This window comes from Saxophila tyrrhenica, assembly GCF_035928015.1.
Source record: "Saxophila tyrrhenica strain CCFEE 5935 chromosome Unknown scaffold_15, whole genome shotgun sequence".
Taxonomy (NCBI): domain Eukaryota; kingdom Fungi; phylum Ascomycota; class Dothideomycetes; order Mycosphaerellales; family Extremaceae; genus Saxophila; species Saxophila tyrrhenica.
In genome coordinates, this window is record NW_027041747.1 from 228,004 (window position 1) to 245,305 (window position 17,302).

The 17,302-nt window shown below is 57.2% G+C and overlaps 5 protein-coding genes across 5 annotated transcripts; 2 read left to right on the plus strand and 3 right to left on the minus strand.

Annotated features, from left to right (window-relative positions):
* Window positions 1–396: 396 nt before the first annotated feature.
* On the plus strand, window positions 397–1,684 carry LTR77_008715 (uncharacterized protein; the record flags this gene model as incomplete). Its single annotated transcript, XM_064805945.1, has 3 exons — window positions 397–753; window positions 806–1,383; window positions 1,444–1,684. The coding sequence occupies 3 exons, from the start codon at window positions 397–399 to the stop codon at window positions 1,682–1,684; spliced, it is 1,176 nt and encodes a 391-aa protein (XP_064655804.1).
* A 493-nt stretch (window positions 1,685–2,177) lies between these two features.
* Window positions 2,178–5,126, minus strand: LTR77_008716 (uncharacterized protein; the record flags this gene model as incomplete). Its single annotated transcript, XM_064805946.1, has 1 exon — window positions 2,178–5,126. The coding sequence occupies one exon, from the start codon at window positions 5,124–5,126 to the stop codon at window positions 2,178–2,180; it is 2,949 nt and encodes a 982-aa protein (XP_064655805.1).
* A 902-nt stretch (window positions 5,127–6,028) lies between these two features.
* LTR77_008717 (uncharacterized protein) lies at window positions 6,029–8,009 on the minus strand (the record flags this gene model as incomplete). Its single annotated transcript, XM_064805947.1, has 2 exons — window positions 6,029–7,354; window positions 7,416–8,009. 2 exons carry the CDS (start codon window positions 8,007–8,009, stop codon window positions 6,029–6,031), a joined length of 1,920 nt encoding a protein of 639 aa, XP_064655806.1.
* A 2,955-nt stretch (window positions 8,010–10,964) lies between these two features.
* Window positions 10,965–13,826, minus strand: LTR77_008718 (uncharacterized protein; the record flags this gene model as incomplete). The annotated part of the gene is made up of 1 exon (XM_064805948.1): window positions 10,965–13,826. One exon carries the CDS (start codon window positions 13,824–13,826, stop codon window positions 10,965–10,967), a length of 2,862 nt encoding a protein of 953 aa, XP_064655807.1.
* Window positions 13,827–14,669: 843 nt separating this feature from the next.
* Window positions 14,670–16,436, plus strand: LTR77_008719 (uncharacterized protein; the record flags this gene model as incomplete). The annotated part of the gene is made up of 4 exons (XM_064805949.1): window positions 14,670–15,218; window positions 15,278–15,337; window positions 15,398–15,870; window positions 15,929–16,436. The coding sequence occupies 4 exons, from the start codon at window positions 14,670–14,672 to the stop codon at window positions 16,434–16,436; spliced, it is 1,590 nt and encodes a 529-aa protein (XP_064655808.1).
* Window positions 16,437–17,302: the final 866 nt, after the last annotated feature.

Below are 17,302 nucleotides of genomic sequence, written 5' to 3' on the forward strand. Positions count from 1 at the left end.
TTGGTGTAACCCTGACGGCACCTGCATAACAACCTGCAACTATATGCTTAGGCCTACAGCACAATGCGGCTCGCGCACCCTCCGTGGACTGGACCTCAATCGGCACTCTTCGTCTGCAAGGAACAGATAGCACAACTGCCAGGACTCCACGCGAGGTCCTCAACTGCCGGGATAACACGTTCTAACTTCACCGAACATAAAAGTAGCAGTTCGCATATAATATCTAGCTGTTCTTCGTTCCAGAGCCTGGAGGCTGAAGGTACATCTCTACTTCCACCCTTCTTCTTGCCATCCCGTCCGTGGCTTGGTCGCATGTGTCTCAGCTTTCTGCCCCTGCTTTAGTCTCGACCACACTTCTCTCTGCCACAAAGCCTTCCCCCGGAGCTGCACGCCGACATGCATCTCCTGTCTGGCCTCGTCGCCGCCAACCTCGCCTTAGGGGCCGCGGCTTCAGGCTTCAAGCCCGCCTCAACGGCTGGCACCGACAAGCTTGCGAAGCAGGGTCTGGTCAACCTGGCCAAATACGAACTCAAGAATCATCCGCCGAAGACCTGTAACACCAAGACTGGCTACATTCGCAAAGAATGGAGCTCGTTGAAGGACTCTGAGAAGAAAGAGTACATCGATGCTGTACTTTGTCTGCAGTCCAAGCCGGCGAAGAGCAATGCTGCCTACCCAGCGCCAGGTGCCAGGAGCAGATACGATGACTTTGTCGCCACGCACATCAACCAGACGTTGACCATTCATGGCACTGTAGGCTCACCCATTAGCTCTCCAGCATGAGTCCAGCTGATATTGTTTGCAGGGCAACTTCCTCTCATGGCACAGGTACTTCACCTGGACCTACGAGCAAGCCCTCCGCAACGAATGCGGCTACAAGGGCTACCAACCCTACGTCAACTGGGGCCGCTACGCCGAAGACCTCTACAACGCCCCCTTCTTCGACGGCAGCGCCACCTCCATCAGCAACAACGGCGCCTACATCAAGCACAACGGCACCTACGTGCCCTCCGCGCAAGCCCCAGTCATCTACGTCCCTCCCGGCCAAGGCGGCGGGTGCGTGACCAAGGGTCCATTCAAGGATATGAAGGTCAACCTCGGGCCTGTCGCGCCTGCGCTGGACTTTGTCGTTGCGAACCCTTCGACGAATGGTTTGGGGTACAACCCGAGGTGTTTGAGGCGCGATGTCTCGGCTTGGGCGGCGGAGCGCGCGAGCACGGACAAGAATACCACCGACCTCATCACGCAGAACGACAATATCGAGGACTTCCAGAACGTAATGGAAGGCGGCTTCAACCAAGGCCTGGAGCTGCTCGGCGTGCACACCGCTGGCCACTTCTGGGTCGCTGGTGACCCTGGTGGAGATCTGTTCGCTAGCCCTGGGTGAGTCGTCCCATCTACCCCTTCCAACCTATTTTCACATGTACTGACGGTGTGATACAGTGACCCATACTTCTTCCTCCACCACGCGCAAATCGACCGCACCTGGTGGATCTGGCAGAACCAGGACCTCGAGAACCGCCAGAACGCCATCGCCGGCACTCTCACCTTGAACAACAACCCGCCAAGCCGCAACACCACCCTCGACGATATTATTGAGTTGGGTGTGAATGCGCCGAAGGGGATCAAGATTGGAGATGCCATGAGCACGCTCGATGGGCCGTTCTGTTATATCTATGCGTAGGGGTAGTTAGCGGGGAGGATATGTATGAGAGCGTTCGTTAATACCAGAGGAGATAGTGGTCATACTTTCACCCCTTGTCCGCCACATGACCGCTTTCCATCGAGCCTGTTGTTACGTATCGCTCTTCAGGTTGGCTCGGAGAATCATGCGCCCTCCTCGTCTGGTGCTACCTCTGCAAAACCGTGTCCTACCTTGTGACTTCTGTATATGGTATGTAGCACTTCTAAATTGCAGAGACCGTCACTTCTTCAAGTACGTACATACTCTGATCTTCCAAGCCGTGGATTGAAAACGACGCAATCATCTGGATATCTTCAATCATAAACCCCAGTCCCCACTGGCCTGCCAAACGCTCGTTGAAACGCAATATGTCCAAGAGCGCTCACATCCAAAACGCCATCGCTAGATCATAAATCGTCTCGCTCATAGATCCCTCCCCACCCACGATCCATCCCCACCCACCCACCTCCAACCCACCTCTTCGTCGCAGGATTCACCGCGGCCCAACCCTCCAAGTCCCATCCGCCACCGTATCAAACCGCACGCCCCTCCCCAAACCCTGATGGACCCTCTCCACTCCGCCCCTCTCCAACCAAGGCCTTAGGTTCTTACACTGACTCACGTCCAACTCCTCCAGAAACCCGCACCCCTCTACCACACTCTCCACGCCCTGCCCTGTCACCCGAACACACCCGCGAACGGAGAGGTAGCGGAGCTCGTTGAGGTGCAGGCCGATGCAGCGGAGGCTGTTGTCGGATACGGCGGAGCCGCAGAAGGCCATGTTTAGGCTTCGTAGGGCTGGGAGGCCGAGGGCGAGGACTTCGGTCGCGGTGTCGGAGAGCGCGCAGCAGAAGGATAAGTCCAGCTCGCGTAGTCCGCGACACCCGCCGACGATTCCTACAATCGCTTGGTCGGAGAGGTATGTGCAATCTGCCAAGATTAATTTGTGCAGGCGTTTGAAATCATACACGCTCCACGAGTGGAACCCGGCGTCGGAGATGCTGGTACAACGTGTCAGATCCAAAACCTCGAGCCGATCCGAGGCGTGTGCGGCGATGTGCGCCATGCTGCGGTCTTGGATGTGTTTGCAGTAACTCAGCGTCAGACGCTTGAGCTTGGAGGCGCCGACGGCTGTGCCGGGGGGTGGTTGCGGTTGAGTAGACTGCTGAGGGTTCTGGCTCACGTGTCGGCCGCGTTGGGGGCGTTTCGAGTTGTTGACTGGTGGTGGGGGAGGGGGTGCGGAGTTGGGTTTGTCGGGGACGATCCAGCCGACGACGCGGGCAAGGAGGTTGTCGCCGACTTTGCGGCAGTTGCTGAGGTCGATTTCTTCGAGCCCTTTGGCGCGCTCGACGAGTTGCAGCACGGCAGGGCCTTGGACGTCCCAGACGCTTTTCATTTTCCAGACGCGAGCGCCTTCGCCGCAGGCTTCTGCCAGCGATTTGAAGCCCTCGTCCGTGACGTGGAAGCAGTTGCTGAGGTCGATTTCTTTCGGGCGGCTAGCGGTGAAGGGGACGATGGTGTTGCGTAAAGTGTCGTCAGTGATGTATTTGTTGTACATGGAGAGGTTGAGGTGGTGGAGGATGTCGGGCGAGCTGTTGAGTAGGTCCCACCAGTGCGTGGAGACGAGGCGGAAGCGCATGATATCGAGGAGGTCGAGGTGCTGAAAGATGGAGACGAGGACTGTGTCGGGCAGCCGGCCTTTGCTGAGGTTTGAGGGAGGTCGGGCGAGACTTGGACGGCGGGAAAGGGTGGGAGATAGCGGTGCTGGTGTCGACGGGGTAGGCGAATCGTTGGAGGAGGTTCTCGGTTTCAGCGGTGAGGGCGGGAGAAGTCGAAGGGCAGGCGGACTTGGTCCACGCTGCTCAAGTAGCGGGTTTGCAGTAGTCTCTGCGGTCGGTGCAGCGGGCGGAGCGAGCGATGACCGCCTCGACTTCGCACGAATATTGTCGAGGTCGGCGTTGAAGAAGGGGTCTGGGTCGATGGGCTCCATCTGCGTGAGCGGACTTGACGGCTGTGCTGCCTCTTCCAGAGCAGGCATCTCGAACTTGACGGACGGCAAGCTCTTCCGCCAGTCGTCGCCCACTTCTTCCTCAGCTTCGCTGTCGTCTGGCACAGGTTCAGTGGACACGCCAACTGCTCCGTCCGTCATCCTTGCGTCGAACTCAGCATCCTTCATCTCGACGTCGTGATCGCGCTTTGCTGACTTTAACCGTCTTTTGGCTTCGCTCTCGACTTGCTGCCGCAAATCTGTGTTGCACATCTGCCAAAGCTGGTCTAAAACATTGCCCGTAATCAGCAAGCACTCCACCTCATTCACGCTCCTGACCGTAGCTGTCCGCCGAGGTGCAAGCGACAAGCTCGTTACTTCACCAAAGTACTGGCCAGACGTGAGCCGAGCTTTGACGCTGCCTTGCGTGGATGAGTCGCCGTTCGTATCCGCACCGCCTGTGTGCGCTGGGAGCATTCTCGTAACCGGGTCATCTTGAAGCACCTCCACGTCTCCCTTCACGATGAAGTACACATCCCTGCCACTGCTGCCCTGCTGCAATATCTCGGTGAATGGTGCAAACGTGACAGGCTGCGCATTCACTCCGAGATAATGCAGAATCTCACTCGGCAGGCCAGAGAACAGCGGCAGCTCCTTCAGCAATTGTCGGATAGTTAACGGCGTATTGTCCAGCGCACTCGCCGCGCTTATCTCAATAATCCCAGGCGAAGGCGACTTTCGCTTCTTATTAGACATGACCTCCCCATCCGCCAACGACCCAGCATCCCCCATCTCCACATCCCCAGCAATCCAATCCCTCGACCTCTTCCGCGGCGCAGCGCTCGGCCTCTCTGCCGGCGCACTCCCACCCGTCGTCCGCTCCTTCTTCTTCCTCTCCGTAATCGCCAGCCGCTCCAACGCCTCTTCCCGAATCGACCGCTCGATGTCCGGATAATTCGGCAGCTCCTTCCTCAAATCCTCCTTGTTCAACCTGACAACCATACTCCTGATCGCCGCCACCACGCTCGCCGTCCGCGGCACATCCATCAAAATCCCGATCTCACCGAAGAACGCACCCGGCTTGAGCTCCGCGTACGTGCTCTCGCCGTCCCGGCTGGTGACGCGCACGGAGCCCCGGACGAGCCAGTACATTGCTTTGGCATCTTCACCCTCGTGGATGATCTCTTGGTTGGGCTGGTAGACGTTGGGGCGCAGGCTGCGGCCGATGCTGAGGAGGAAGGTCTCCGGGGCGGAGCGGAAGAGCGGGAAGGCTTTAAGGCGGTCGAGGATTTCGAGGGGGAGGCCGGCGATGGTGGAGGAGCCGAGGGGGGACGATTTGGCGGGGCGGGAGGGGTTGAGTTCGGCGTCGTAGTCTTGGAGAGTGGTTAGAGGGTCGGACGGGCTCTTGGGGCGGCGGAAGGAGCTTTGTGGGGTGCGGAATTGTTGGCGGCGCATCTTGTGCGGTTGTTCTGGAGCTCGAGAGCGTTGTTGGTGGTCATTCGGTTCGATCAATGGCTCGTTCGTCCTACAACGGAGTGGTGTGGGAGAGCGGTGTGTGCTTGCTTGCTCGTCCAAACGCGCCGGACGGTCGTTCTATGCAGTCAGCCGGTCCCAGATCAAACAATGTCTCGTACAGCGCGGACGGCCGTCGTAGGGTTCGCGCCTCATATGCATATGTTGTACCGTCCGATGTTTCGTAAGACCAATGAGTGCGGCATGCGCTTCCTTCAGCGTTGGTGTATCAGATCGCACGTGTTCGACGTCAGTGTCGCAGCCCTATGTTTCAGCGTGCTGCAGTCTGTGCTATCAATACCGATACAAGCAACATGGTCCGACGACGCTCCTGTCGCATTCAGCATTGGCGGCGAAGCAAGGAGGGGCGGACCGCGAGCAAGACGTCAACGGCTTTCTGCTCCCTGCTCGTGAAAGCCCCACCCCAGCTTCCTTCCTCCATCCTTCCAGCCCTTCTCCCGTCCTTCTCCCGCGCTTCCAAAGTGCTTGTTGCGGTTGGGAAACAGGCACATTCGTTGCCACGCTCGATTTGGTACACATCCTTCATCCTTCTCGACGTTCGAAACAACGAGTTGCCGGGGTTGTCGATCGCTGCATTGGCTGCACTTTTGACACTGCTGTGGAGAAGTTAAATATATCGATGGAACAGTGGCATCTTCTCCCCGACGGTACCTTCAAACCGCATACCTGATATGGCCATGTTGCCCACTCCGTGAGATAGAGAGGAGGAACAAGATAGTCAAGCAGCAGTAGTCATCTCATTCGCCCAAGCAAGGGCACAACACTCTCTCCTATCCTACAGCAGCGTCACCGTCACACCGCCTCAAGAGAACACCCACCTCCCCTCACCCCAACAAATCCAGCCTCTTCTCCCTATCCCACATCACCACCCCATCCCCCCTCCTCCTCAACTGCCTCACCCGATGCTCCGGAATCCACTCCTCCTCCTCCGTCTCCTTCCCACCCCACTCCTCCAGCGCCACCCATTGCAAGCCCTCAAACCTGTCCTCGTACCCAACATCGTACTCCCTCCCCGCATGCCGCGGATCATGCCGCAGCCGCCCGATCGCCTGCCGCGCGCTGGAGAACTTACCAGAGGTTCCCGGGGCCTCCGGCAAAGCATCCCCCGGCGCAGCGGTCGAGAAGGCGCCGGTCTGGACGACGCGCTCGGGGAGAAGCGCTGCGAAGTCCTCTTTGGAGGCGACGCGCACCTCGATCAACCCCGCGCGCCAGTCGTGCTCCGGCGCCTTTTCCCGCAAGAAGTCGGCGATGCCGGCAACGCAGCCAGAGAGATACTTCCCTTCCTCCTCTCCCAACGGCGGAGAACGCCCGACGCCGAAGGCGTACACCCACCGGTCTTGCCGCCCCTTCTCCACGAGCAGGTCCGGCCAGATGCGCACGTACAGCCCGCCGACCCCACGGGAGTCCTTCCACTCGCGGAGAAGAGGCTCCAGGGCGACGACCCGCTGGATGAGTTGCCGGCGGAGACGATCGAGCTGCGCGGGCGCTTGGGTGGTCTTCTCGCAGTCGACGAGGAAGAGGGTGCTGCTGTACTCGGCGAGGAAGTCCTGTAGGCCGGTGGGGTTGGGGGGCGCGATGTACTCATCGTCGGGGCCGGGGACATGCGTCCCGCGAAGGATGGCTGTGTGGATGCTGCGCTTGGCGCTGGGGGTGAGCTGGGTGGTGCTCAGTTCGCCGGTCGGGGAGCGGATGTCGATGGGGGCTTCGTAGGTATCGCCGATGGCGGAGAACGCTTTCTCGAGGTTTCCAAAGCTGAGGTTGAGGTCGACCCCTTCTTTCTCGTCCACGGCAGCGTAGATGGTCCAGAGCAGGGTTTCGTCGTCGAGGTAGCCGAGCTCGAGGCCGTAGAGGCCGTTCGTGAGTGCCCAGCGGCGGAGGATGCAGTATGCTAAGGTGAAGGATGGCATATATCCCCACGGCGCTCCCGCTGATTTGCCCCCCCACTCGACTCCTGCGCGGTCCTTCCATTTGGGACCTCCCTTGGGCCTCATCCTATGGGCGAGCGACTGAGTGTCTCTGACCATGACGAAGCTGTCATCTGCTGCTTCGGACTGCCGGCCTGGTGAAGTTGGGAAGTCTCTGTGGTCCTTGAGGATGTTGCAGAAGTCTGCTGGCATCTTTGTCCAGTGGAGGAAGAGCTTGCAGCGGGCCTGGCGTGAGAGCGTTAGCAAGATACTCGAGGTTATGCGCTGCATGGTGGGCAACACTTACGTTACTCATATGACACAATTTGATAATCTCGGTATGCGCAGCATGCGCACCCTGGATCCTCGCCAGACCATGGGCCGACAACTCCAGGCACCCTTCCTTCGGTTGCTTAAAATCGTCTTTGAGCTTGAGTTCCTCCTTCACAACGTCCCAAAAGGTCGATTCAAACATCTGACTCAAGCAAACAACGTGAATCTCATCCCCATGCCGCCACTGCTCCATCGCATGCGACCCCGTGTCAAAAAGCACAATCCTATGCTGAATGTGCCCCGCGAAGAGTTGCTCCATCGTCTCGATCTCGCGGATGAAAGGGTTGTAGTAGATCGCGTTCAGCGCCGCTGCGAGACCTTTGACGGCGAGTTTGAGCTGCGCGCGCATGCTGTCTTGGTCAAAGGAGTCCGAGGCCATGACGGGTTCGGCGCGCGGGTATTCGAGTGCGTTCATCTCACCGGACATGAAGTTGCGTACGGGTATGAACGCATCGGGGGGAAGGCGTTCCAGGCTGACGGGGCCTGGGTTGTAAGGTGCGGCGCAAGAGGTGTCTGGGGTGTCCAGGGTGACGCAGCCCGGGTAGTAATCGTCCGGGTTGTCAGCCATGGCGGGCGAGTGTCTTGGTGTTGCGATGGGTTGGTCTTGCGGAAGGAGGAGAGTGGAAGAGAGTGGCTGTTGCGGTTGCTATGAGGTGATGAAACTGCGGTGCTGACTCACAACAATAACACCGCCACTGCGCTGCGCGTTGAAGAGAACCCTGTTGATGTGAATATAGCTTGGGGCGAGCGAGAAACAACGTGATAATAGAATGATTCAAAATGAGTCACTGCTATCGCTCACAGAAACGATTCACTCTTGCGAGAGCAGGAATAACAGGCCATTGAAGCATTTGAAGGATGACAGACCGTAGCAGTAGAACTAGAGCGCGTAGTACTTCCCTCAGTCACGACGACGCCTACCTCTGTATACCGCCTTCACGAGATGCAACAGCAACCACGGCCACCAGTATACACGAGCACGGAAACGCGTGACTTTGCTCGTTTTCCTTGCCCAACGCATCGTCGCAAAGTCTCCATGACCGGACAGATCTATCGAGTATCGACATCAACGACCAAACGAGCACCGGCTTGCCTTCAGGGCGTTCACAAAGAGCAACAAGACAGCGTACAGCCATGGACAGACGCGAGAACAACAATGAGGCGACGGGAAGAGGCGAGAAAGGACCGAGGACGACGGCACAGATCCAAGACGCGCTCGGCTATTTGATTAACGCCCCATCTGCGCCGTGTAGCCGACAACAACAGCACCGCAACCCTTTTCTACTCCAGCTCTCACAACCTCCGCCTTTGTAGACATCCATGGTGGCGGCGACGGCGTTGAGACGATGTCTCATCCATTCAACCGCTCCTCAATCGACGAGCGCCAGCTACCCGTTCACACGCTGGCGATGGCTGTCAAGCAAAGATGGCCTCCTGTAACAATCAAAACCCGCGGTTGTAGTACGACAGCCTGTCCTTCTACCTTCACCGAACGATCCTCATCGCTGCAGGTTTGACGGAAAATGAGCGGCCTCCTTTGAGAGACGGATGAGACGGAAGAACGACGAACGAACCAACAAGCCCACCCCTCGATCATCTCGATCTCCTCACCCGAACTGCTCTTCACCTGCTCTACGGTGGTCCTACCCAGAAAGAGGCGTCGGAGGCTGCAGCTTTTTGGATAGTCCTGGACAAAGACGACGGGATGACAGACCAAAGTTGGCGCTCGTGCTTCGGAAGAGATCGAAAACACCACTTTGCCATAATGTCGATGTTCACGATACCATTGAGTCTGCCTTGCGTCACGAGAAGAGCGTAGGTACTAAGCCTTCAAGGTCTACCAGTGGTAGGTAGGTAACGACATTTCTGTTGTCCGTCTCTCATCAAAAAGGAGATGTTCTCGCGCAGAGCAGTTTGCGTCACACAAACTTGTCCATTTCGTAAAGAGGCCCATCACTGTGTAGTATCAACACTCTTACCGTGCATCTCCAGCAAGCGGCGGGGCATTACCATGAGTCCGCCAAAAGCGATCCAAGCATGCGGCAGTTCAAAACGAAAGAGCAAGAAGAGCAGCTCGACAGCGAACCGGAAGGAGAGTGTCCCAGTCACAGCAAAAGACCCACTCCTATGCACTGTGTGTTCGCCGCACCTTCAACACCATCGTTGGCTTCCAAGACAGCTGGACAGCTACCCAGCCAAGAAGCGGCCCTTTTCAGCCTTTCACGTTATGAGTCCGTGCCGCTTGAGTCGCCTCGCGACGTGCCAGCAGGCTCATCAACTAGCTTCTCAAAGAGACATCGTCGTCGAACCCCAACGAAGCAGGACCTCTAGCATCCTTGCTCCTGCATCCGTCGTCCCTCATGCTTCGACATTTCCTACCCCTCTTCGGTTCGGCAACATACAGCGCGAGCAGATAAATCTACAGATTCACGCAGGAACAAGCGAGATTATGATCAAGATGAGGATGTTGCATCCGAATGGTGTTTTTGTAAACCCCGACGGAAACGATCAAGACAGTGCGATATCGCAAGTGGTCGGACGACTGCAAGCCTGTGGCAAGCCGTGTTGAGCTTCTTTTAACAGCGTCCGAAGAGCACACGGTAGGTTCAACTAGTCGGTTAACGATAGCGTTGCTTGATAAACTCGCGGTCGAAGAAACAACCACTGCCCTAGAGGTCAGTCAACAGCCGTTCAACGGATCTTGTCACACCGTTCCCAGCCCTACACCCGATATCCACCCTTCCCAAGCATACACATGCACTTGAGCGCACTGTTCGTTATATGAGTCATAGTGGGGAGCATGGCAAAACAGGTGGATGATTCGGCTTTCAGCTTCGTGCGAGCGAGAACGACAGCGGAGGTACCACAAACCCTATTTAACAGCAAATCCAGATGCCCCGAACCGTTCCTACGACTGCTCGGACTGCTGTAACATTCGACAAGCTCGTACAGACGGCGGGGAGTCTTCTGGTCGTTCCGGTCGATGGGCACGAAGCCGGCGCCAATGTGGAGTGTGTATTCTTGAAGGGCGAAGGACTCGTCCGCGATGTCGTGCAGCTAGCTCACGACGCATATGCAGAGTAACGATTACTGCAGCCTTAAAGCCTCTGCACTCTTTTTCGATTTGCGGACGACAGCGACGAGCTAGCTCCTGTTGCATGTGACTTTGCATATTACCACGCAGTGTACACAATTCGTCGTCGTACGCTTCTCGTGTGCAGTTCTTGGTTGGAGGAAAAGTCAAAGAGCTAGTCCATGTTGCATGTGACGCTGCATATGACGCTGCATGTGACGCTGCAGCAGTCCGGTCCTGGGCTCGCATTGACGGGACTCTCCCAGGTCTTCGTCTCATTGGTTATCTGGATGCTGTAGCTACTCCGTGTTGCATATGACCATGCGTATTACCATGCAGCGTCCCAATGCAGCTGATGTCTGCACTGCCGCACGTCTTCAGGACATGGCTGAACACAATGGTGTAGTGGAGTTATTCATACACACATACACATACATCCATCCCATTAACTCATCTAAACCACTCCTCCCCACTACCACCAACCCCGCTAGTCCCGTTAACCCCATTCACCCCATTAGCAAGAACATCCCACCCCCCACCAGCCCAATCCGTCGCCACGCCCGCCCCCGGCACAGAATCGACGTCCATGCCGAACTGCTTGACCAGCTGGTCCCAGTTCTCCCAGTTGATGTCGCCGCTGGTGTCCATGATGGACATGTCGAGCTCGCCGTTGGAATCGAGGGAGTTCGCGCGGGGAGGGTAGAATGTGCCGTTGTTGGTGGTGGAGAAGTCGAGGGGCATGGTGTTGGTGGGCAGGTTTGGGAAGGAGGTTGGAGCAGTGTATTGGGGGTTCGGCTGCTGCATAGCTTGCGAGGAGGAGAGGGCGTCGTGCATGGCGTAGCCAGAGTTGAGTGGCATATTGGCTCCATTTGGCATGGCACCATAGTCCGGTTGCTGCTTCCTCCCAGTGTTCTGAAGGCTGATGGCGTCCATCGGATCAACATCCTCCCCCCCAACTGTCTCCAAAAGCTTCGGCGACCGAAACAACTCATGTTTATCCACCGGTACCTCCCCAAACGTCGGCCCGCTCGCGAACCGCTGCGCCTGTGCCTGCGACAGCGGCGCTCTCGTCATCCTCGGGCGTTCGGGGTGCTCGAACATCGGATTCGCGTTGGGGCTGTAAGTCCGCTGCGGCGTGAGTTGCGGCTTCGTGAGTGCTTCTTCTTGGATTCCTCGGGCCCGGGCGTCTTTGGCCTTGCGGTAGAGCTTTCGCAACGGGCGCCAGAGGTGGTCTGCGCGGGAGTCGTCCGTGAATCGGACGCCCCAGCGGCCGTCTTTGGATTTCTCGACGGCTCGCCAGGCGCGGTCGACGAGGTCGCCTGTTGTGCGCTGGCAGAGCTCGGACAGGATGAAGGCGAGGGCGTGCCATTGCATGTAGGTCTTGAACAGCCAGCCCCATTTCATCGTTCTTGCTTCCGTTTCGAGGAGAATGCTATACTCGATGTTTTCCAGGCTCGTGATGAACAGCTTCTCTTTCGTTTCGTCGGGTAGACTGGCGCCGCCGTCTTGCCGTTGGAAGGGGTGATACACCATCAACCACATCTTACTCATCATCAACCTTGCCACCGTCGCTGTGACCCAGAACAGCGGCACACTCATATCGCAGTGCTTGAGGTACCGCTCTTCAAGGCGGTTATGGCATTCGGTGATCCACGTCTCTTTATCCTGCAACGTGATGCTCTTGTAATACTCCTTACACTGCCGGGGCGGCCCAGGAGGAACGTAGTTGATGCGTCTAAACGTATTTGCGACCTCAAAGCGGATCAAGCAGAACGACATATCCGTACAACCCGTCCGCTCAAGCGGGAACTCCTTCATATCAGGCCCGATGTCGACATCATTGACGTTGAGCGGCATCTTCGTGTCGAAAGACTGCTCCATTATGGTAGGATCGCAGCCGTGGTCTTCGCTCGCGCGGGTATCAAGGATGCAGACCTGCCACCACAGGCGCCGACGCATCTCGATCTCGAAAGGCGGTAGGCCGAAGTGGGTGCCGTCGCGATGGACACCGAGTGTTTGGGCTATGCGGACGACGAGGCCGGTAAGGGTCCAGATGACGCGGGCGTCATTGTTGCGGCGGAGGCAGATGAGGAAGATGACGAAGGCTTGGAGCACGATCGTCTCTTCTGTTGTTAGGAAATTTGCTCTTGACAGCGCTTGTTCGATTGCGAAGCGGTAGCGGGCGAGCAGTACTGTCTTTTCTTCTCCGAAGCTTGCTTTGCAGTCTTCTGCGTTCAGACTGGTGGTTGCACCGTAGTAAATCGTGAAAAGCAGCGCTTCGAAGCCTTTCGACAGGTTCGAGAGATGTGATGCAGCACTCAATATCGTTGGCTCAATAGTCGGTATATGCAGCACCTTGACCAGCGGATCCACACGGTCCTTGTAGATGCTCCAGTACGCCGATATCTGGCCGGGCAGAGGATGCAGTGATAGTAGGTCGACGTTTAGCGAGCTAAAACCGAAGACCCAGCCTTGTTGCACGCCTGCCAAGTTCGTGTGGCTATCTGGCGACTCATCGACATCCTCTTCATCACTAGATTGGTTCAAGATGCCCTTCAGATCTTCTACCTCGTTGCTCAGGTTTGCCCAGAAGGAGTTGTTGATGTATCTCGATTTGCCCTCGTTGACGACCAGGCGTCCGAATCTAGTTTCGAAATTCCCTCTTTGCTTCTCATCTACCCACCTCGTGCGGTCTGAGCGGTTGCCGTCGAAGTATTGATACGCCCAACGGTCGTTCGCACCACTCTTACTCAGATTGTTCTCCTTATGCAGCTCATCCGGCGTTCCATCTTGACCGTCCTGCTGTACCGCCTGCTCATCTTGCTCTCCGTTCTCCTTATCATCCACCTCCACCCCCAAGCCCTTGACTACACCCTCGAGCCTCCTCAACCGCTCGAGAAGCTCTTTGTCCCTCCCCTCACTGGGCTTATTGATCTTTCGGGGTGCTCGACCGGGCGAGGGAAAGACGCATTCGATGTGTGCTCGGTTGCAGTTGTTGCAAGGATGGATTTTGTTGCATTTGACCTTCCTCTTCCGACAGGTCACGCAGCTTCTTGGGTTCAGCGTTCGACCATGTGCATCGACGTGTACTCTTGTTGACTCTATGGGTGTCCCATTAGGTTGCTCTGCTGAAAAGACGTTGTTGGCCGACGAAGGGAGGGTTTTGAAGAAGTCGGACGGCGCGGATGGACGAGAAGTTGAGATCTCATCGCCTTGCGGGGTGGACTTGTGTTCGTCGCTGGACGGTGTGTATACACCTGTCATGCCGACGGGCTGGTGAGCGCTCTGGTCGAGCAGCTGCGCCGTCATCATCTTACTTCCCGACTGGACCGCTCTGCTGGGACGCCTGGAGGTTGGGTGTAGGTGGGTGGCTCATGAGATGGCTACTACACATGGGCGTTCATGGTTGCTGATCGATGTTCCCACCAAGTCTCGTATACAGGACTATGCGCCTTCGTTCTCAGACAAAGGTCAGGAAGGGAAACATTTGTGTCAGCAGCGCCGGGGATATCAGGAGCGTAAAGCCCGTGAACCATCCGCAGCTGATCGTCACATTTGGAGGTGGAAATCTGGGGAAAGTCGTTGTTAATCAGCCCTAAATGTCCTTCGTCATGGCTGTGTTCCTGCTTCCTTTCTCCTCCGTTGTACTCAAGACCTGTGCTGTGCGGAGGAAGTAGGAGAGGAGGGGAGGAGCTGCTCTGCTGTGATGGGGTGCGATGTGAAGAGGGTGGGACAGATGGGACGGAAGTGAAAAGCTCGCAGTGAAGTGCCTTCTGCACACCCGCCTCACCAACCTAGAGTCGCTCTAGAAAGGTGATGAATGAGCCAGCATATATTTACATCCGCGTTTTCAACAGCCCACTGGTTGCAGCGGTGCACATAGCGCGTCCCAATGGGTTCCTATACCACAAGTGAACGTCCCTACATATACTGAGTCAACCTTGTCACCCTTTTGCAGTCTGAATCGAGGATTGCATCTTGGTTCTGCTGCAGACGGCCGACGTCGAGATCACAAGAAGCTCGAGCGTTGTGCCAAGACTGCAGCTCACAGCCTTTGAGCTTTTGCTTCCAACCTTCCACCTCTCTCTCACTCCACGACACCCAACAATAACAAACCCTCCACCATCACATCGTGCCCGGTACCCCACCGCCACGATGGGGAAGAAGCGCAAGCAACCCAGCCTGGACTCACTCCTCGAGCGTCCGTGGTGCTACTACTGCGACCGCGACTTCGACGACCTGGCTGTTCTGCTGGACCACCAGCGCGCGAAGCACTTCAAGTGCCACATCTGCCCCAAGCGCCTGCACACCGCGGGCGGCTTGATGGTCCACGTGCAGAATGTTCACAAAGAGAGCATCGACACCATCGCCAACGCGTTGCCTGGTCGTGAAGGCACCAACCTCGAGATCTGGGGCATGCTCGGCGTCCCGGAGGACTACAAGAAGGAGAAGACTGACTCCGTGATTGCCATGTACAAGAAGAAGGAAGCCGACCATATAGCATTGACCGGCAACCCGCTCGCAGGCACTGCAGAGGCGGAAGCGCGTGAGCGTGCAGCCAAGAAGCCGAAGCCTACCGAGTCCAAGGAGGCCATCCAAGCGCGCGTCGCGGCGCACCGGGAGAAGATGCGTGCCGAGAAGGAGGCCAAGGCGCAAGCCAAAGCCGCGGGTGACTCTGCTGCCAACAACAGCGATGGAGGTGTGGTAAGTTGACGCTTCACCTGCGACTTTCTCTCTGAAGCTTCACTTACTCACCCGTCTAGCAGCAAGCCGATACGCAGCCGAAGCAGGGTGGTCCACAGCACTCGCCACCACAGTACGGAGTAAGTTCAGTCGCGTCGACAATATGTCCAGTTCTTCTCGCTAACACGTCAATGACACAGGGACCGCAAGCCTCTACGCCATTCGAGTACCACAACATGCACCAACAGCTACCAGCCAGCGTCAGCCCAAATCCTTTGGCTCCTCACAGGAATCCTTTGGCTGCTCACACGCCAATGGTACACCCGAACATGCCAAACCTGTACCCGACCCCACCATTCCCGCAGCACCCGCAAGGCTTTCCCCCAGGCTTCCCCCCAGGCGGTGCGCCACCTCAGCCAAGCCAGCCCGGATTCTTCCCCGATCGCCTGCCGCATCATCCACGTCACGTGGCGGAGGACTCGCAGGCCCACTGGTCGCGCCGCCCCTCTCAGGGCACACCACCGGTTCACGGCCAGTTCTCTGCACCCGACGATGCGCGCTCCAACAGCCTTCCCAAGGTCCCGGGTCTGCCTGAGCGGCCATCCTTCGGCGGCATCGGCGTCAGCACCGCAGCCATGAAGTCACTTCACCCCGGGCACCAGCCGTTGCAGCCGTAAGTCTTGTAGCCTCCACCTAATGTCTGAAGCAGCTGCTAATCGATACATCTACAGATGGTCTGGAGGTCAAGATGGTCATCACGTGACGGCGCCGCAGGACTCCAACAACAACCAAGTCGGTGCTCCGTTGGACGAAGTCGATCAAGCCATTGCCGACGCCATCGCTGGCAAGCGTCCTTCTCCCTCGCAAGCTGCTGCCGCGGGCCCACCGACCCAGTCGCAGTCGCAGCATCAGTTCACTCAGTATCAGTACGCTCCAGGACACGTCGCGTCGCCCGAAGCTCGCGAGAAGGCCAGGAGGTTCGAAGAAGCGTTCTTCTTCGACCCACCTCTGCCGGGAGGCTATCCGCCGAACGCCAACAAGGACAAGATGCCCGCAGCTCTCGCCAATACGACCACCCTCGAAGCTGCCGCCCCACCCACCCAGGCTCCGACGACTGAGACCACCCAGGCTCCCGCCGCCGAGTCCAGCAAGCCGGGCAAGGACAGCCGCCCCGTCCGCTTGATCTACACCGGCTACTTCGCGCCACCAGAGGAGCTTCATGTCAGGGCGTTCCCGTAAGTCGCTGCAACCACCCTACGAGTCAACTTACCAAAGCTACGTTGCGCTTGCGGAACGATGTCATGGTGAGGGCTCCCACAAGGACGAAGATAAAAGAAAACAAGAAAAAGACAAGAAAAAGGTTCGGACGAGAAGGCTCAAGAACGCGCAGTGCTCAAGGAACATGGCAAGGCGCAGAGGAAGTGAGTGGAAAGATTTCATTGGCGACTTGCTTGTCCATGGTACTAACATTCGTCGGCGCCACTGTGGGTGTCGATGAAAGGTGGGAGCATGCAGTGGTGCTTGGGGTCATTTCGACAGCCCTGATGCGGTGCGCCTGTTCGAAAGGACGGGAGCATGCGGTGGAGCTTGGGGTCATGTTGACAGCCTTGATGCGGTGCTCCTGCTTGTTATGTTATGGTGGGTATACGAGTAAGTCTGCAAATCAATGTGAGTTTTAAACCCGATGCTCTTGAAGCCTCGTTATGTTCCATCTAAGTTCGTGTGACGTTCGAAGTGCGATGATGCGTGAGGTGTTGTCGCTCTCACGACAGCACGAGACTTGTTACAGCCTGCCTGCCTGCCTCCGCAACGACTTCCGATTGAAGTGTGATGAAAGGCTTATGTCTTGTGAGTCGTGACCTTATGTATCGACGCTGCCTTCCACTCATCGTAACAAAGCATACTCTGACAACACACAGCTGAGTATCTGGCTTGCCGTCTTCGAATTCGAGCGGTATGCCTGCGGTGCTGGTGAATGTTGAAGCTGCGATACAGAGGTACGCAGCCACTGCCGCTCACATGACTGCTGATCAGCGCGACGCATGTACTACTCTCCTTGTCCAAATCCCTTCTTACCCCACGCCTTCCTTCACTTTGCTGGCACT